Source organism: Lolium rigidum, chromosome 6 (assembly GCF_022539505.1).
Source record: "Lolium rigidum isolate FL_2022 chromosome 6, APGP_CSIRO_Lrig_0.1, whole genome shotgun sequence".
NCBI classification, from domain to species: Eukaryota; Viridiplantae; Streptophyta; class Magnoliopsida; order Poales; family Poaceae; genus Lolium; species Lolium rigidum.
This window is the reverse complement of record NC_061513.1, coordinates 359,674,525-359,694,936: the sequence shown is the minus strand read 5'-3', so window position 1 is coordinate 359,694,936 and position 20,412 is coordinate 359,674,525. Positions and strand designations below refer to the sequence as shown.

At 47.0% G+C, this 20,412-nt stretch overlaps 2 protein-coding genes across 2 annotated transcripts; both read left to right on the top strand.

Annotated features, from left to right (window-relative positions):
* The first annotated feature begins 4,585 nt into the window (after positions 1 to 4,585).
* LOC124665026 (putative receptor-like protein kinase At3g47110) lies at positions 4,586 to 8,133 on the top strand. The gene is made up of 2 exons (XM_047202422.1): positions 4,586 to 7,481; positions 7,598 to 8,133. The coding sequence occupies exons 1-2, from the start codon at positions 4,586 to 4,588 to the stop codon at positions 7,948 to 7,950; spliced, it is 3,249 nt and encodes a 1,082-aa protein (XP_047058378.1). The 3' UTR covers positions 7,951 to 8,133.
* A 3,020-nt stretch (positions 8,134 to 11,153) lies between these two features.
* LOC124665840 (eukaryotic translation initiation factor 3 subunit L-like) lies at positions 11,154 to 14,663 on the top strand. The gene is made up of 7 exons (XM_047203208.1): positions 11,154 to 11,723; positions 11,841 to 12,172; positions 12,459 to 12,798; positions 13,460 to 13,608; positions 13,698 to 13,791; positions 14,237 to 14,308; positions 14,415 to 14,663. The coding sequence occupies exons 1-7, from the start codon at positions 11,187 to 11,189 to the stop codon at positions 14,457 to 14,459; spliced, it is 1,569 nt and encodes a 522-aa protein (XP_047059164.1). The 5' UTR covers positions 11,154 to 11,186; the 3' UTR covers positions 14,460 to 14,663.
* The last annotated feature ends 5,749 nt before the right edge of the window (positions 14,664 to 20,412 follow it).

Genomic DNA, 20,412 nt, shown 5'->3' with positions numbered 1-20,412 from the left:
TCATCATGTTGATGTCTTGAAGTAACTTGAGGGCTCACTTCATCTTCATCTTCAAGACATACTTGACACTTGATATCTTTCATCAATTTCTTCTTATTGCAACCTTGAAGCCAACATATGGTTCAAGAATTGCCTATGGACAACTCCTACAAATATAACTCAATGCAAACATTAGTCCATAGGGATTGTCATTAATTACCAAAACCACACATGGGGGCTCGATGCACTTTCACATAGTTGTTAACTTGTTGTAATACTACAATGCAGTTTGCATTGGGCATGCAACCTATAATTTTATCGAACACCTTTTGTACGAGCGGTATTTTTTGTCGTGGCCATCTCTGGTGGCTCCGGGGCATGATGCATGCAAGCAGAAATTTTCTTTATTTGATACAAGGCAAAAAGATTTTCAATTTTACTGATTAAGGAGAATGTTTTACCTCCCCGATCCAAACTAATTGACTCAACTTTAAGATATGAATGTATCTAGACATGTTTTATCTCTAGATACACGTGTATCTAGACAAAGACGAATCAATTAATTTGAATCGGGGGGAAGTAGAAGTTTTACAAACCCATCTTGACCTTATGGCAAGACCAAAAATAACAAAAGTAATCTTGCGGATTTATTACATTACTTAAAGCCTTCGTGCCTGCAATAAGGCACCACATTTCCGCCTCCTCTCTAATCTTCGCCCCTAGTGTTGCAAAGGTGATAGACTTGTTGCCAAAAACCAAGTATTTATTTATTTTCAAAATTTCCAAGAGACTAGCATTGCCAGGGAGGACAAAGATTTTCTTTATTGCCTCTCTTCTAAATCACCTCCATACACAACCTCTCGAAGGATTGAAAGCCATGCCAAATTGTTGGATCAAGATCATGAATACCAAGCCAATTTTGTAAGCTAGTTGGACCAGGATTAAGAACCAACACTTGAAAATAAGGTGGGAGCAAACTCTTGATGTCGTCTCGCGGCCAGGCCTTGGAGTGGAAGAAGCGGGTGCTACCATCGCCGCCCCGCGGCCAGGCCACCCTGGATCGCTGCACAGCAACAATACCCAAGCATTCATCTTAATCATGGGATACTTTTTCCCTACATGGGTGGCAGCATAGTCTACGGATTGAAGCCCCACCCACATCTTAGGCGTTATATGATTCATCGCTGCGATATGTATTCCGCCTAGTTTTTTACTTTTGATATCTTTTGGACTTAAGACTCATAAACGGTTGTGTGCATCCTGATTATGCAGAAGCTGGATGTAATTGCTTCTCAAAAGTAATAAAGCATCCTTTATCGAAAAAATTCATCTTAATCATAGTCCTGCACCTACTCTCGTCTTGGGAAAGCACCGGACTGTTCATGGCTTGATCCAGCTTGAAAATTAGCTCACTGGTAATTGCAGCCCGCAAATTAAGGTCACTAGAGAAATTTGGACTCCATCCTTTCAGCGCCCTAGCCGTGACAGCTAGCTTGTGGTGCAGATTAACAAATGCATTCTCCTTGGCGAGCAAGCATCCCACCTCCATGAAGTCCTCTCAGCCAGCCCAATGGTTCTCGAAGCGAAAACGCCTCGAGTGACAGAAGCTAGCATTGCAAGGCATGGGGCAATGATCTGAGAGCTCGGACGAGAGAGCTTGCATATAACAATTTGGGAATGCAACATCCCAACTATCATTGAACATCAACCAGTCAAGCTTGGCCATCGTTGCTTCCGACTGCTCATTGCTTCATGTGTATATCTCTAGAGGTGTATATGCGTCCATAGAGATAAAGGTCCTTGAACTGAAACTTGTTTATGAAAGCCCTGAAGGCTGCCATGGTAAGCCTATTGAACATGTTGTTGTTCTTGACCTCAGCCTTGACAATGACAAGGTTAAAATCACCGGCAACCAACAGTGGAACAGTCGGCTGCAGAGTGTTCTGAACATATGATTTCAAATCGGCGAGAAATTGCAGCTTATCAGCGTCATCCTGGGGACATAAACAGTGATCATATTAACATGCGTTTTTTATTCGGTAAGCACGCCCTAGACAGAGAGAAAAGAGGTTGTGACATGCTGATTTGAGGCAAGGAATTCACTCCCCTTCCAAGCTACTAAAATTCCCCCTCTTGTTCCGTCAGCTGGGGTAAAATCAGTGAACTGAGAACACAGCATTGATGCACTATACTTAGGTCTACAAACTGGAGTTTTGATTCTTGCAAACAAACTACCGCAACATTGGAAGGGAATATTTACCAAAGACTGGATTTCCAATTCGTGTCATCAAATGATGTGTTGAGCAAGCTTGTCTCCATGGGAATCTTGAAGAAGACCGTCGGTGATGCTCTTTCCCGTGCTCACTGGGTCAAGAAGCCCAATCTAACTTTGAAGGCTAAGGTAGTCCATGTGGACGAAGGAAGAGAAGAGGAAGAAGATGAGGACCAAGTATACTTTCAATAAGCACATGGCTCTAGTTTCAATAACCTTTCGGGGGACAACAAGAAGAACTTCAAGCCAAATCAGTCGAGGGACAACTCAACTGCACCCAAGCCAAAGAGTTCAAGAGTGAGAACATGCTTCTTGTTTTCGGTGAATATGGATATCAAAACCCTTACCACCCATCGAGGAAAAGCAAACAGAAGGATTCCAAATATAGGCCCGCTCCTCGCGTCGCTCCCTAGACGATGCTGGGAGTAACCCTTGCGCCGCCGCTAGAGGACCTCCTGCGCCGCCCCTCTGTCGCCGTTGCCGTTGGCCACTACCGCGGTGGCGGTGGGCCTCATCTCCGAAGGAGGTGGGGAGATCCCGTGCTCGCTTGGCTGGGGGAGGCTGTCCCGTGTGGGGCGTCGCCGGTAGGGAGGTGGGAGCCAGCGCGGTGGCCCTGGAGCTCCGTCTACTGCGGCGGCGGAGGTGTTGCGCGACTGGAAGCTATGGCTTGCGCGGCGCGGGCGTGGCGCTGCAGCACGGGTGGCGGTCGGTGCGGGCCATCCCAGGCCCGAACTGGGCCATGGCGGGCGCGACCGCGCGTGTGGCGGGCGCGGCGGGCGGCTGCTCAGGCAGGGTCGTCAGGACTGCGGCCGGGCGCGGTCGTGGTCCTGGCAGCACGGGTGTGCCGGTCGGGTCGCGTGGTGGCCGGGGCGGCTGCCCCAGTGAGTGTGCGGCGGCGGCCCGGCGTGCGCTAGCGGGCTTGGCGTGTCTGCCTCGTGGGGATGTCGGAGCGGCGGCTCCGGGTGCGTGGTGGTGGTGCTTCTACCTTTGGTCGTGTGGGCGACGGGGCTGCAAGCCACGTGTGCTGCGGCCTGGAAGCCGGGGCGACGGTGGGCGGTGCGAGGAGCACCGTGTCGTGAGGTGCCATGGTGGGCTTCCTCCGGCGACGGGAAGCTGCAAGGCGGGCATGGCTTCTGCGACTTGGGCGGTTAAGCTTCGACGACTTGGGCATGGTGAACTCCGCACGAAAGCACTGCATCGACCTCGGTCGAGGCCGGCAATGTCGGCGTCTTTGGACGTCGCTTCCCTCGCTGGAGGCATTGTCGAGGAGCTCCTTCACCTACCTCGTCGTTTCGAGTCTCGGTTCTCCAGGTGAAAACCTTAGCTTTGACTCTTGTCAGAGCGGGCGTCGGCGGCATCATCGTCGCTTCCCCCTTGGGGGTGTCGCCTTGGAGTCTCGATACTCCGCCAGACTGCGTTCTTTGCCTTGCTTGGCAGCTTCATCGTCGGCCAGGCGTGTGCGCGGTCTCGGGATCGGCGTGGACGCCGAAGCGGCAGCTCCGGACCTCGACGTTGTTGCTTGTGGGGCCTTCGTCGATGTTCTTAGTTGTTGATATTGCCTGCTTGGGTGGCAGTGTCTTCGGCCTCGTCGGGGCGCGGTCTTGGGACCGGTGTGTGTGTGTGTTACAGAGGTTGGATGTCGGAGCGGAGGTTCCGGAAGGGTTGTCTTGCTATAGGGTGTCCCTTTTGCCGCTAGGTTGGTAGAGTCATCGGCTCATGTGGTGCGCGGTCTCGGGACCGGTGTGTTGCGTTGTGTTGTTCGGTTTTCGGTCAGTTTTCCTTATAAACCGGTAATTCTCCAAAAAGCAAAAAAACCCTTACCACCCAAAAAAAAGCTAGTAATATAATAGTGAATATGGCTCGCATGATTGTGCCCGGATATGTGTTGATTTGCTTTCTTCTTGTTTCAGATTTCAACAATATATAATAGAATCACCACAGCCTGCTGAATATGGACAGCAAACACTTTTACCGCCAAAAAATGCTCTCCACACGGCCCAAAAGTTTGACTTTTTTAAGAAGATGGACCCGAGTTTGACTAGCTGTGGATGGGGCAGAGCATGCGCGTCTGCCACTATCCTTAGAGATCTCCTATCCTTATGCGTTTCAGAATCACAATATGAACATGTTCGATGCATGTGTCCGCTGCAATACAACCAGAGACAGCCACTTGATACATGCGGGCTACCTTCCTTGTCATCGCCACTTACAAAGCTCCGTTCCTTCCAAGAAAAGTGAACCTTGGCGTCTACTAGGATCCCCAGTTGAGTGAAAAAGTTCGGCCAAACCACACTATATGAGCAGCTTGGTGAGCATACGAGCAGGAGCAGCACAATGGCCACCACACCCATTTCCCTTCTCCTCCTAGTTCTATCAGCCATTTCTGTAGCTGGTAGCGCCCCTTCTTCTCCCAACGGCAATGGCAGCGACACAGACCTTGCCGCTCTGCTGGATTTCAAAGCCCAGCTCTCCGACCCTCTTGGTGTCCTTGCCGGCAACTGGACAACCAGCACATCATTCTGCCATTGGGTCGGCATCTCATGCAGCCGCCGTAGGCAGCGCGTCACCGCTCTGTCGCTGCCAGATACACCCCTCTATGGACCGATCACACCTCACCTCGGTAACCTCTCTTTCCTCTCTGTCCTCAATCTCAACAACACCAATATTACGGGCTCTATCCCACATGATTTTGGCAAACTACGTCGCCTCAAATTCCTGCAACTTGGCTTGAATGGCCTGTCAGGTAGCATCCCTCCCACCATAGGAAACCTCACGGGGCTTCAACATCTTGATCTAAAGTTGAACCTTCTCTCCGGTCCAATCCCGCTAGAGCTACAGAACCTGCACAATCTTGCCTACATAAATCTCGGGAGAAACGACATTAGTGGATCTATACCCACCGGCATATTTAACAACACCCCTTTGTTAACCTACATAAACTTCGACAACAACAGCCTGTCAGGATCAATACCATCCTGCATTGGCTCCTTGCCGGTTCTCCAGTACCTCCGTATGAACTACAATCTTCTCACCGGCCAAGTGCTAACAGCCATTTTCAACATGTCTAAACTTCAGACTCTCTATCTCACCCATAACTACTTAACTGGTACTTTCCCTAGCAACGAGAGTTTCAGTCTCCCGATGCTGCATGTTTTCAGCATGGGAAAGAACAATTTCACAGGGCAGATTCCGTTGGGCCTTGCATCTTGTCAGCACCTCCAAGCTATTTCCTTGTCCATTAATTCATTTGAAGGTCTCGTGCCAACATGGCTAGGCAAGTTGACTCGTCTCTTTTGGCTTTCCATAGGGGAGATGGGCCTTTTTGGTCCAATCCCTACTACACTTAGCAACCTCACTTCGCTGAATGTCCTTGACCTGGGATCCAACAAGCTAACAGGAGCCATCCCAACAGAACTCGGCCAGTTGACTGAATTGTCAGAGTTGAATCTTTCAGACAATGAGCTAACAGGACCCTTTCCTACTTCTCTTGACAACCTAACTGAGTTAGCAATATTACTGTTGGACAAAAACATGTTGGTTGGATCAGTACCTAGGTATATTGGTACCATGAACTCTTTGGTAGACCTTGATATTTCAACAAACTACCTATATGGGGATCTCAGCTTCTTGTCTGATTTTTCCAATCTTCCGAATCTCCAGTATCTTAGCGTCATGTGGAATAATTTCACTGGTAACCTCCCTAACTGTGTAGGGAATCTATCAACTCAGCTGCAAACTTTTTTAGCACGTAGAAACAGGTTAGTTGGAGAGCTTCCAACTACAATTTCAAATTTAACTAGCCTGATTGTCCTTGATCTTTCAGGAAACCAACTTGAGAGTGCAATTCCACAGTCCATCATGATGATGAAAAATCTACAATGGCTTGATCTCCATGATAATAACTTGTTCGGCTCCATCCCATCTCAGATTGCCATGCTAAATAATCTAGCCCATGTCTCTCTCAACGACAACAAATTGTCTGGCTCAATACCAGAAGACATCGGTAACCTCAGCAAGTTAGAAACTCTCATCTTATCTGGAAACCAGTTAACTTCAACTTTGCCGCCAAGTTTGTTTCATATTGATAGCCTACTAAGCCTAGAACTCTATGAAAACTCTTTGAACGGTTCACTGCCATTTGATATAGGCCATCTGAAACAAATTATTACCATGGATCTATCTACCAATCACTTTGTTGGTCGGTTCCCAGATTCGATTGGACAACTCCAAATGTTAACTGCTTTGGACCTATCACAAAATTCCTTCTCTGATTCAATTCCAAACTCTTTTAACAAACTAACCAGCTTGAAAAGTTTGGACCTATCCAATAATAATCTCTCTGGTACAATCCCAAATTACATGGCCAATTTTACCCTCCTCACTTCTTTGAACCTATCTTTTAATAATCTAGAAGGTCAGATACCCAATGGAGGGATCTTCTCAAACATTACCTTACTGTCCTTGATGGGGAACTCAGGTCTTTGTGGTGCTTTACGCTTAGGATTTTCAACATGTCACTCAAAGAAAACTAAAGGTGGCGTGCTGAAACTTTTAGTCCCTACCATCATCATAGTGATCGGTGTTGTAGCTTCCTGCATATATGTAATGATAAGAAAGAAAAGTAAGAATCAACAAGGTGTTTCTGCCGGCGTGGTTGACCTGACAAGTCATCCTTTGGTTTCCTATCATGAGCTCGCTCGTGCTACAAATAACTTTAGTGAGAGCAACAAGCTCGGGTCTGGAAGCTTTGGAAAAGTTTTTAAGGGACAGCTAAACAACGGTTTGGTGGTTGCAATAAAAGTCCTGAACATGCAGCTGGAGCAAGGCATGAGAAGCTTCGATGCCGAGTGCCATGTGCTCCGTATGGCGCGGCATCGCAACCTGATAAGGATACTCAACACATGTTCTAACCTGGACTTCAGAGCACTAGTACTTCCATACATGCCCAATGGCACCTTGGACGCTCTCTTGCACTGCTCTGAAAGCACAAGGCACTTGGGGTTATTCAAGAGGCTAGGCATCATGCTCGATGTGGCAATGGCGATGGAGTATCTGCACCATGACCACTACGAGGTGGTCTTGCACTGTGACTTGAAGCCCAGCAATGTGTTGTTTGATGAGGACATGACAGCACATGTAGCAGACTTCGGCATCGCAAGGTTGCTACTATGCGACGATACCTCTGTGATCGCTATGAGCATGCTAGGCACACTTGGATACATGGCACCAGGTACTTGACTAGTGTTTCCAATTAAACTTTCTCTACCTTTGGTCCTTATAAAGCCAACGAGTAATTATGATTAATCTGCCATGTTTTGATTTCCTGTTTGTGTAATCCATATGCAGAGTACGGGACTCTTGGAAAAGCATCACGAAAGAGCGACATGTTCAGCTACGGCATTATGCTCCTGGAAGTTTTCACTAGAAGGAGACCCACCGATGCAATTTTCGTTGGAAATCTAACCTTGAGGCGGTGGGTTTTAGAAGCGTTCCCTGCTGAGCTTGCCCACATTGTGTATGACGACCTACTGCGAGGACCTTCTTCCAGTTGCAACTTGGAAGTATTTCTTGTGCCAATATTCGAGCTGGGTTTGGTCTGCACCAGCGACTCTCCTGATCAAAGGATGACGATGACAGATGTGGTCGTGAAGCTGAGAAAAATCAAAGCGGAGTATACTAAATGGGGTGCAACCCAATGATCGATCAGTTTCTCCTGGGCGTGGATGTGTCTTTTCTTCTTCCTGTTAAGAACAATATCAGCATGTACAAAGTACTTACCTAATTCTGCAGTTATGTGTTCTCTTGTTAAATGCTTTTATGAGTTCTCTTGTCAAAGGCTTTTGGGCATAAAGTGGAACCTTTGGTAATAGTATTATTTTTTTTAATTTTTTGCACTGTTAAACATAGAGTGAGTTGCTACTTCTTGTAGATAGCTATGTAATTTCTCTTGCTTTTGTTCGTACGTCTATTCTATTCACATTCTGCTGTAAAACACAATAGTTCACATAGCTGGCATTACTGATGGCTGGTTTGGTTTACAATTCCTTTCAACGACGGCATTTAATTAGGAAATTGAACAACAAAATAGAAATTTGTTCACGCGCAGTCGATGAGATTGAGGGTAACCCTGAGCCTACTGAAGTACGATTCCTTTCAATGACTGCATCTAATTAAGCAATTTAACAACAAAATCACCTAAGTTGGCACAAGCTGTGTAGGCGACGGACACAAACACAACTCATGAATCTACTGTTGCAAAATGGAAGTCAGCTCACGTGCAACCAATGAGATAGTACTATAGTAGTGATCAAGACTAGGGCATCTCCCGCGTCCCGTTTGTGTCTACATCCAGCCCAGCGGCCCGATGCATAATGATCGGGCTGTCCGTCGAGACGCAAACGCAGCCTAAATTTGCGTCTCGGATGCATCGGGTGTGTTTGGTAGCCCGGGTCAACCGAGAGTGACTATCTCATCTCATACATGAGGAACCTAACCAAGATGAGATGAGATGGGATGTTGTTTGGTAGCACATGTATTAGATGAGACGAGACGAGACGAGATGAGATGTTGTTTGGTAGCACTTGTATGAGGTGAGATTGTGAGGATACGAGCACAATTGATTTTAGCACTAATTTGATATTTGAACAAAGTTAAGACTATATAAATATAAATTACACACTTTACAAAATACACAATAGTTCAATTAGGACAAGTTTAACAAGCTGGGCCAGTTTTTTACAAAAAGGACTTTCAAAAGAATGAAAAAAAGCAATCGAGTCCGTTCATGGGAGACCCTGCCGGTGGAGACCTTGCCGACGCTCTGGCTGCAACGGGAGGATGCCCTGACAGCGACGGGAGTTGGCCTAGCGGCAGCGCGAGTTGGCACTGGCTTGGCGGCGTGAGTTGGCCCTAGCCTAGCGGCGCGGTGGTCGGGGCCTAGCAGGGCGCTTTGGCCGCGATGGAAAGACGCCCTGGCGGTGGCAGGACACGGCCTAGCGGCGGCGCGAGTTGGCCCTGGTGGCGTCGAGAGTCGTCCCTGGCAGCGGTGCGGTGGTCGGAGCCTGGTGGGGGCACTCTGGCCGTGACGGGAGGACGGCCTGGCGGCGGTGGGAGGACGGCCTGGCGGCGGGAGTTGGCCCTGAGCGGCGGCGCGAGTTGGCCCTGGGCGGCGGCGGCACGATCTTCGGGGCCTGGGGGGCGCAGTGGTCGAAGCCTGGCGGCGCGGTGGTCCGGGCTACGAGGGAGGGAGGTGGTCGTGTCTTTGGGCGTGAAGAAAAGAATGAGGAGGGAGAGGTCGTTCGGGTGAGGGTCTGGGGGTGCGCGAGCTAGTTGGGAAAAGGCGCGTGGGGATTTTTGCGGGATGAGCTCGCCCAAGCTGGGTTGTGAAGCTCGATTTGAGCTTCGCAATCGGGCCTGGCTGAGGAGCCTTTTTGGTATGAAGTGGGCATAGCTGAGATGAGTTGATCCCGAGCTAACAAACACAAGTTTCTCTAGAAATCTTAGTTGAGATGGGAATTTCTGTGTTGGTCAGGCTACCAAACACACCCTTAGTGGACGCTGCGCGGTTGTGTCGTGTGACCGTTCGCTTCTCCCACGGGCCCGCCTGGAAGTGGGCGTGAGGCCTGTTCGAGCGCATCGCTTCAACGACCGTCTTTGCTTCCGCGTCAGCGCCACAGCCTTCGCCATCAATGGAGTCGCCTCGTCTTCTGCACGCGTAGCAGGCCCAGCGGGCGGCGGCTGGACTTATCCGCTGTCATCAATGGCATCATGTCCCGCGCGTGCTCGACCTATAAAAGGCGACCAGAATCATACCTGCCATCGTTCCCACCCTCATCACTGCGCACCACTGCATCACCATGGGGAAGAAGAAGCACGACTCAGAGGCGTCCATTAGCGGCGTCAAGAAAAGGTGACACGACCAAATAGGGTACTGCTCACTATCGAGATGCGCGCGACTTCTGCATGACGATTGGATGCCGACCAACTGGGGAGACGTGCACCTGTTGGGCGGCGGTTGGCGACTCAACAACTGCCGGGTGCCTGTCCCACCTGTGCCAGCGTGCGATCCAGAGCGAACAATGGAGATCCATCGCAGGTGAGCGCACCTGCCGGCGTACCTCCTCGCCGACCCCACCCACACCGTTGACTCTGATCGATGGCTCAACTAGCGCGGGATCGAGACATATCCGAGGAGAAAGGTGAGGTTCCTCGGCGACATGGACTATCCATTTGGCCCGTCGTCGCGGCCTGCACTCCCTGCTGCGCCTCGTCAAGGACGGCAGCCGTCCCCTCTTGCGTCTCCCCAGGACGATGAGGAGCTCACCTACTACAACGAGGATGCCAAGGACGACAGCGACGACTTCGTCAGCAGCGTCTTCCACGAGTGGCAGATGGCCATGGAGGAGGGTCGGGAGTTCCAGTTGCCGCAGACCATGACCAACAAAGAGATAGAGAGGCTCGACATCCTTGTGTCGCAACTGCCGCAGGAGCCTCCACCGCTGCCCCGGTAAGTACCACATCAATGCGCTCGCAGCAACGCGAGCACTACCGCCTCAAGAGCCGCCGTGTCCCCATGCGTGTAAGTACAAAATCCACTCTCCTAGGTATATATGTGATGACAAAAGAAACTGCTTTTTTTTTCTCCCAAGAAAATCGTGTCCAGGCCTTTGATGGACCAGCCCATGTGAATAGATAGGCGGGGAATGCCTATTTTCCGCAAGGATTGGCGATCGCGTAGTCTGACTCCCACACGTTCGCTCGAGATACATACCGGGCTGAAGAAAATCCTGCGGCCCACGAAAACGGCGAAAACCCACAACATCCGTCGCAAGCCACAACCAACAAATCGTTCACCCTCCATAGCCTCCTCCCACCCCCCGCGCCGCCGCCGCAACCCGGAACCCTAACCAAACCCTCCTCCCCCGCACGCCGCACCATGGCGTCCGCCTACGACCGGGAGGACGGCCTGGCGCCGCCGCAGCCGCACGGCGGCGGCCCGGCCGACGCCTACGACCCCAACTACGTCCCGGACTCGGTCAAGACCTTCGTCGTCCACCTCTACCGCCACATCCGCGACAAGAACGTCTTCGAGATCAACCAGATGTACGAGGGCGGCTTCCAGCGCCTCTCCGACCGCCTCTTCCGCGACTCGCCCTGGCCCTCCGCCGACGCCGTCGCGCCCTACTGCGACGGCGACCACGTCTTCCTCCTCCTCTACCGCGAGCTCTGGTACCGCCACGCCTACGCGCGCCTCTCCCCGCTCACCGCCAGCCACCGCTCCGAGTCCTGGAGCAACTACTGCGACCTCTTCAGCGTCGTCCTACACGGCGTCGTCAACATGCAGCTGCCCAACCAGTGGCTCTGGGACATGGTCGACGAGTTCGTTTACCAGTTCCAGAGCTTCTGCCAGTACCGCGCCAAGCTCAAGAACAAGACGGACGACGAGCTAAAGCAGCTCAAGCAGTTCGACAAGGTTATCTTTTTAACCATTCGCCTTTATTCAATTTCTGTATGTGCTAGATTCATCTCTGTATTTTCTCTCTATCTATCTACTGTGCCGCTGCTGACAATGCCGTGTTCGATCGCGCAGGCGTGGAATGTGTACGGGGTTCTCAACTACCTGCAGGCGCTCGTGGAGAAGTCCGACATCGCCCAGATCCTCGAGAGGGAGAAGGAGGGGCTGGAGCAGTTCACTGCCACCGACGGCTATGACTACGAGGGTGGGAGCAACGTCCTCAAGGTCCTGGGTTACTACAGCATGATTGGCCTGCTCAGAATACACTGCCTTCTTGGGGATTACCACACTGGCCTCAAGTGCTTGGCACCCATCAACCTTAACCAGCAGGGGGTCTACACCATTGTCATTGGAAGTCACATCTCAACCATCTATCACTATGGGTTCGCAAACCTTATGATGCGCAGGTACTATAAGCGTACTTTTTTTTTTATACCAAACGTCATGCTCATGGATTTGTTGGCTTTACTTTTTGCTGCTCCATACATACCTATGCAACATGAAATGCTTTTATTTTGCAATCTCTATATTAGTACAAGTAGATCAAATCATGTCATACAACTTTGTCAAAGATTTAAGGCTACCATCATGTGAATTCAGATATGTGATTTTTTCCTTTGCCATCTTGAAATTCCCAAGGTAGACATTCACACCTTTAAGCTAATAATCCACTCTATTCGTATCTAAACCTAGGTATGTTGATGCCACCAAGGAGTTCAACAAAATCCTGCTATATATTCTCAAGTATAAGCAGTACCATCAGAAATCTCCTCAGTATGACCAGATTCTCAAGAAGAACGAGCAGATGTACGCGCTGTTGGCAATCTGCCTCTCTTTATGCCCACAGAACAAACTCATTGATGAAAATGTTAGCACCCAGCTCAAAGAAAAGTACAATGACAAAATGACAAAGATGCTGAGGTTTGATGATGAAGCTTATGCTGCTTATGATGAATTATTCTCTTATGCCTGCCCCAAGTTCATTACCCCATCACCTCCAGTTCTCGACCAGCCGCTTACCAATTATAACCAGGTGAGCTTTCTTTTTGAAGATTATAATGATGGTATATTTCTTTTCACTTGTTGCACTTAAGGCCTGTCTATTATGTTGACGGGGTCAAACTAGACCATTGAGCATACTTATTTTGGACCAGTATTGTAAAGTAAAGTTGAGAAAGTTGTTGCCGCATATTCAGCCACCTCAAGTTTTTTTTTTGGGCAAAATCAGGCAGCCCATTAGTCAGAAATCTGCACTGTAGCCTTTCAGTCATCCATAAAACGGGAAGCTGTTTTTGTCCCGAACTCCCAATCAGCAAATAAAGTCTCCTGTAAATCATTTTTCGTCAATATCTCCTGTGTTCTGTTTTGCATTCATATGTTCTTAGTGGACAGATTAGACTTGTTCATATGTAACTTAAGCTGATAGACCACTGGTTGCAAATGATTGGCTGTAGGGCGATATCACGCATGCTGATTCATAAAAATGGTGTTCTCTTTGAATGTTTGGGATGCCTTATTGTATAGGCTTTCCGCTTATGGTGAATCTTGATCAGTAACTCCTTGGGTAGCTAGATTCAATAATATAAATTGACAAATACTTGTATTACTGTAACTTGTCTATAGATTCATTTTTGTCGTATTAAGAAGATATGTAGAAGAAATTGTTAATGATTACTTTTTCTGTTATGCAACAGGATGCCTATCGTCTTCAGCTGAAGCTGTTCCTTTATGAAGTGAAGCAACAACAGTTGCTTTCTGGGATTCGGAGTTATCTTAAGTTATATTCAGCAATAACTATTGCCAAACTTGCCCAATATATGGAAATGGATGAGGCAACACTTAGGTCTGTATGATAATTAAGTTACAGAGTACCTTATTTGTTTATTCATAGTGGTTTGTGTGGATAAATACTTAATGCAAATATTTGGGCAGGTCCATCCTTCTTACGTACAAGCACAAAATGCATGCCGTTGACAGTAATGGAAAAATTGTTTCCAGTGCAGACTTTGATTTCTACATCAATGAGGTAATGTGCTGTAATTGTTCTCCTTCATAACACATTGTTTGGATGCATATGTTTTGTGTTCATATGATGTGTTTTACTTCTAACCTGTAAGCTGTATTTTATTGTTTAAGTAGTAATTGATAGCTTCATGAATCATTTGCCAGTACTCTGTTGAGCTATGACATTGAGCTGCTGTAGATAATTTCAAGCTTTTCTCTGTCTATAAGATCAAACTTTTTTTTTCTCCCTGGAAACGGATTCAGGCATGGTTCCCATGGTTGATTTTGATTTCTGGTTCATCCGGAGTTGGTTGAACTTGTGATTTCTTTAATTGAATCTTAAGCTTTTCTCAACGTACACCATGTATTCCTGCAATTATGGGATGACTATTTTATACTGTACTTAAAACATAATAGGGATACATTTAGCCTGTATAATTACATATAAATTGTTTGCAATCATGCAGGATGTTATTCATGTTGTGGAGTCCAAATCAAACAAACCCCAGGGTGATTACTTTTTGAGACAAATCTTGAAGGTATTTACGCATCCCACTTGATGTTCTACTGTCCTGATAGCTCGACACCCGTTCCTTCTATAAATAATGCAGTCATAAGCTAAGTTTCTTTGTTATTTTCCTACAGTTTGAAGAAACAATTGCTGAATTGGAAAAGGTGCAGCTTGACTGAGCATGGTAGAAATCATGGAGAAGAGAAACATCCCAGTATTCTATTTCTTTTTTCCCCGTTTGTCCTGTTATAAGGAGTGGCACCTGTAATGACTAATTTTAACGGAGCATTATTTGTGCTTTTTGGTGTACCTTTTCACTCGTTGGCTAGTTTGAGTATTCCATCAGCTAGTATTTGAGATATTTCTTGTCATTTCCTGGTTCACTCATGTTCTATCCCCTGTTGCTATGAATGGGCACTTGTCTGCATTTCAGTACTAATAATGGGCCCTTAATAATATGTGTAACTAGTACTACTTCCTAGATACACTCACACCCAGATCACGGCGGTCAATGCGGAAGCTATCCGGCAAGGACTGCTCACCGAAACAGGAGTGCCAGCGCGTGTCTCGCTAACGCCTCTGCATGGAGAGGAACGCTGCGTTTTTGCGGTGTCTCCTTGTTCGCTGGCACTTTCCTCTTGGTACGATGAGGGTTTGTTTTCTTCCCGCCTTGTTCGCCGAGGCGGAGGAGCTCTCCTTGCTGCTCGAAGAAAGAAGAGTAGCAGACCGTTCCTCGTCACCGGCCTCATCATCATAGCCCACAGGTTCCTAAGGTGCCTCGACGGGTAGAGGTGAGATCCTATTGACATCCTTGAAAGCCCGCAGACATGCATATTTCGTGTAAGATCTGGGAAAAGTCCGGTTTGAACCTGGGTGCATGTGAACCCAGGTTGGAAATGCATTTTCGAAATGTTAAAAAATTCTGAAATAAAAATATCTGCGGGTACGTACGCATGTTCCATGTGTGCGTAGAAAGTTTTCGCGGAGAAACCACTTTTTTATTTCAGAATCTAAAAAAGACAAAATACGTCACATATATACTGCTATATAGCCCTTCAAAATTTCACTTTTTTGCCGAGACAAAATAAAAGGTTTTTTCGTCACGAAACTCATGTCCAGGGCACATATTTGAGATCATCTGGAAAATCATTTTGTGTTTCGATTTTTAAAACATATTTTGACATCACAAACAGAACTTTTCAAAAAGTGGGTTCACATGCCCCCATATTCCATATATGCAGTCTCATGGAGATTGTGCCTACCAAACTTGCGGAAGGTGCAAGGCTTACCAGAGGAGGCAGATCCTTCGCGGAGTGAGTTCTCGGCGGATCTCTCAAAGAATTGGTTAGATAGACAAGAATTTTCATGTATGTTGCAAGATATAGTCCACTGGAGAGCAATTGATGTACTTTTACAGTTTTATTTTTTAGTAGACAAGAATTGGTTTTAAGTACCGAGTAATTTTTTTGGAATTTTCTTGTACTTTTATTCAGCACGGGTTGTTGAAGATGAAAAGTTGCTTCGTTATTATAGAAATATCTTTGTAATATCCTTAATAAATTATATGTAGGTCAACCTATCAAAATTATGTGAAAAAGTCCACTCATTTTTTTGCATGTTTATCCACATATCTCAAATTTCATATTAATTTTTTTATGTGTAACTAACAATTTGGTGCTGGTCAGTTATAATATGGACATATTGTTGTACTGAAATGTTGCTAAATATCTCAGTATTTTAGTATCAATGTCTCACTTGAAGAGAGATGGCTGCTTCAGTATCTCCAACAGATTTACTTAGATGTTAATCATTTGCTTTCATAGTCGTATTACCATGGTAGGTTTTGTGCAACTTACTCTGCTAATCATAATATATTAATATATTGTGCACTGCTAACTTCATACTCCCTCCATACCAAGGCTTAGGGCGTATATTTTTGGGCTCGTGGATTAAGGCTAATGGGTCTGGGCACTTCTGGTCAAATTTGCCCCTGCGAAATCTCTCATAATTTGCATGCTTCCAGGAATAACTGCTCTCACCTCGCATGCTGCTGCCTTTCCTTGCTCCCCGCATTAACTATCGCATTGGCTGTTGAAGCATGCAAAGCCAATTAAGTTGCATGCAACGGTTAGGCTATTGGCTGAATTATTTCGTGGGTGCATGCCTAGCTACATCGACCGAAAGCGCAGCGTTTTTTAGGCGGAAGGCGAGGGAAATCAGGAGAGTAAATGAGACCCGGTTTAATTGCAGCGTAAATAAAAGAGGACAAAACCAACGCATCCAAGGGGTATTCTTGGAAGATTATGGCTACTTTCGTACCCGCGCCTTAAGCTGTGATGAAAAATCACAAAAACATTTACGCCTTAACCTATGGGACGGAGGGAGTACTTCATAGATTAGTATTGTTTCTTACAGACACATGTGACTTACTAGTTACCATGACTTTTAGATCAAAGATGTTCATATAGTATCCCTAGATTTTTTTTCGAAATGGAGACTCTCGCCCTAGCCTCTACATCGAGTGATGCATACAACTTTTATTGATGATTATTGAGTTTAAGTGTATTCTTTACAAAAGATTACATCATGGGTCACACAGGTGAAAGGATCGTATGCCGCACCTAGAGGGGGGGGGGTGAATAGGTGCTAACCAATTTTTAGTTCTTTTTCAGTTTAGGCTTGACACAAAGGTAAATTCTCTAGATATGCAACTAAGTGAATTTACCTATATGACAAGGTTATCAACTAAGCAAGATAAAGCTACGCAATATAGGAGATAGAAAGGGATAGAGGTAACCGAGAGTGGAGCACGCGATGACACGGAGATGATTCCCGTAGTTCCCTTCCTTTGCAAGAAGGTACGTCTACGTTTGGAGGAGTGTGGTTGCTACGCAAGCTAAACCAACAGCCACGAAGGCTTCACTCAGATCTCTTGTGAGCAACGCGACGAAGGCCTAGCCCACTTCCACTAAGGGATTTCCTCGAGGCGGAAACCAGGCCTTTACAAGGTTCTTGGGGCACACATCCACAACTGAATTAGAGGCTCCCAAATCTGTAACAATACAACAATCAACAACAACACATCAACAACAAATCAACTAGGGAACCAAATAGGAACACTAGCATGAGATCCCTCAAACAAATGAGGGGAAATGAAAAACGCTTCGGTGAGGATGTAGATCGGTGGCTTCTCCTTCGAATCTCCAAAGATCAAGAGATTTGGTTGGGGGAGGAAGGAGATCTTGCAAATCTTGTGTTTCTTAAGGTGGCTCTAATGGAGGTGAAGCTTGGCAGATTTCTTGTGCAATAATTGAGCAAAGGGGTAAGGAAGAAGAAGAGGGGTATAAATACCCCTCCCCAAAATCTAGTCGTTGAGCATTTCGGGGGGCCGGATAATCCGCCCTAAGTAAGGGCCGGATAATCCGCCCCCCCCCGGATAATCCGGCCTCCAGGTACAAAACCATGACAATGTCCGGGTAAATGTCCGGCCCCTAGTTAGAGAAGCAATTCTTCAGGTCCTTAGCCATTTTCGAGGGGGCCGGATATTCTTGAAATATCCGGCCCGGATAATCCGGCCCTGGTACAAAACCGGGACAATATCCGGGCAAATGTCCGGCCCTATACTGAGCTGCATTTCCTCAAGTCCTTAGCCGAAATTCTGGGGGCCGAATATTTTAGAAATATCCGGCCCGGATTATCCGGCCTGATGAGCATTTTTGCAACTGCTTTTTGACAACACTGACCACATGCAACACACATACAAAAGTATCTATGTAATTCCTGTATCACTTAAACAACCATTAGTGTATCACATACATTGACATCAAACACTCAAAACATAATATGAGAGATGTTCTTTCAATCTCCCCCTTTTTGGTGTTTGATGACAATATACGGATTTGCAAGAGAATTACTATAGAGACAAGCATGATGGCAAAAACATAGAGGCACTCCCCTACATGTGTGCATATAAGTAATTTGCATTTGAATACAAATACACAACACATAGGATTGAGGTGCCTCAACACTAGAGGTATCCAACATGAGCTCTAACAAGAGACATATACATATATGAAGTTGAGATAGGATGCTAGAAGTCATACCCATGTGTAGATATATGATACGGAGATATAGCATCACACATGATACAATAGTCTTGATCTCAACATATAGAAATCCGAAAACCATAACAATGTCTCACACCACATAGCACATAGTTTTAAACGGAACACAATCAAAGCAAATAGTTCAAATAAGAGGGAGCACAAGCAATAAAGAAGTGATAAACGCATATGCTTGTGCCCAAACCATGCAAATCCCCGAGAGAGTTCCTAATAGAATGCTTCTCCCCCTTTGGCATCGAGACGCCAAAAAGGGGACAAGCGCGATGCTACTCGCCCCATGGGGATAACTCGGAGGCATCATCATCATCGGACTCTTGCGCCTGGAGAGCGGCGAGTGAGGCTGGACCTTTGAATGCAACTATCAAGATCACTCCACGGAACCTGTGCAGAATGCCACCCACTGTAACCTGGGTGAACTGGAGGCTGAGGAGGGGGTCCTTGCTCACCACCGAGCTTGTGCAGAATAACCGCCTGAGTATGCTTAATCTCAGAACGCTCCCGGCTGACCGCATAGTTCTCCTTATGGATCTCAATGTTCATGCAAAGGATGTAACGCTGAAACCAACTGAGCCTGTTTACTTGTTTCTTCATAGCAGGGAGGTCAGAATGGCGAGCAGGAGCAAATCCACTAGAACGAGCATCACCCATGAAGGAGTCAGGTGGAGGTACAAGAGAAGAGACAGGCTTAAGCTTGTAGGCCTTCTTGACAGTGTGCTTCAAATAAGAGTACCCGCTCAAGTCTTCACCACGCACGCCCGCAGTGTTGTTGATGAGAAGCTGGATGTAAGGCGCATAAGGTATAGTGGTCCGGGAGACCATGTCATCATGAATCTCATGGAAGATGTAGTCCATGATATCAATAGTGTAGATGCGTTCCTCATTCTCATCACGAGCACATCGAAAGCTGAGGTGCATGAGATCCACAAGAGTTCCCCGGATTGCATCATTGTTACCACCACTAGGAGCGATGGTGGCCCGAAAGAACCTGAGCAACTGGCCATAGATAGTAAGCAGCCCCTTGGTCTCACCCACTTTTCCAGCAGATGTATAGAGGTCAAACAGTGCATTCTTATCGGCCTTCTGAGGTCCATGAAGACGACGGCCTCCTTCTGCAGGAACTCCAAGAATAGCAGCAAACCGGTGCAATGTGGCACTACAGTGAGTGGAGCCAGACATCCATTCCATAGTACGGTCCTCATCTTTCTTGATGGCCAACTTAGCAAAGAACTTCTTCACCAACTCTGGACTATAGTCACATTGAATCTTCATCAAATCCTTCAAGCCCATCCTACCAACTACCCAGATGGCATCCGCAAAGTGATTGTTGACAGCCAGAACGTCCACATCAATAGCTTGCATGGGACGTACTTTCTTCATGGGCTCATAGATATCTTTATGGATGAACTCCTGCTCCATGCACCAATATTTTCTACCCTCTGTCTCTTCATCTCTTGGGAGGTCTTCATACCAGTTCTTCATACGGATTGCTTGATAAGAGACAATGTCCATAGACTTGTAGTTTTCCCTTGAAGCCTTGTTCTTGTGCCTAGATGAGGTTGACTTGCAAGGAGCGTTGGACACGAACTCATCACTTGACCGATCAGCTCTTGCGCGTCTCCGAGAGGTACCCCGAGAAGAGCGACCTGTGAATAGCAAATATGGAAAGCAAAGAGAAGATAATGCTCATGAGTCATGTATGATGCAATAATGCACTCTAGAAACATACTATAAGCTGGTACAAGTCTAAAACAAGATAGATTGAATCAAAACTGCAGAGGCGATGAAGCTCCAGGCCGGATAATCCGGGGCCCCAAGGGGGCGGATAATCCGGCCGGACCGGATAATCCGGTCCTCGCGGGGGCCGGATAATCCGGCCTCGCGAAACTAGCAGATTTTGCAATCAACAACTTGTCTTGGAACAGATCGGTCTTATAGCATGCAAGAGGAGTACACTACAAGCGATTTGGAACAACTAGACACCAAATCCACCAAGAAAATAGCACATATA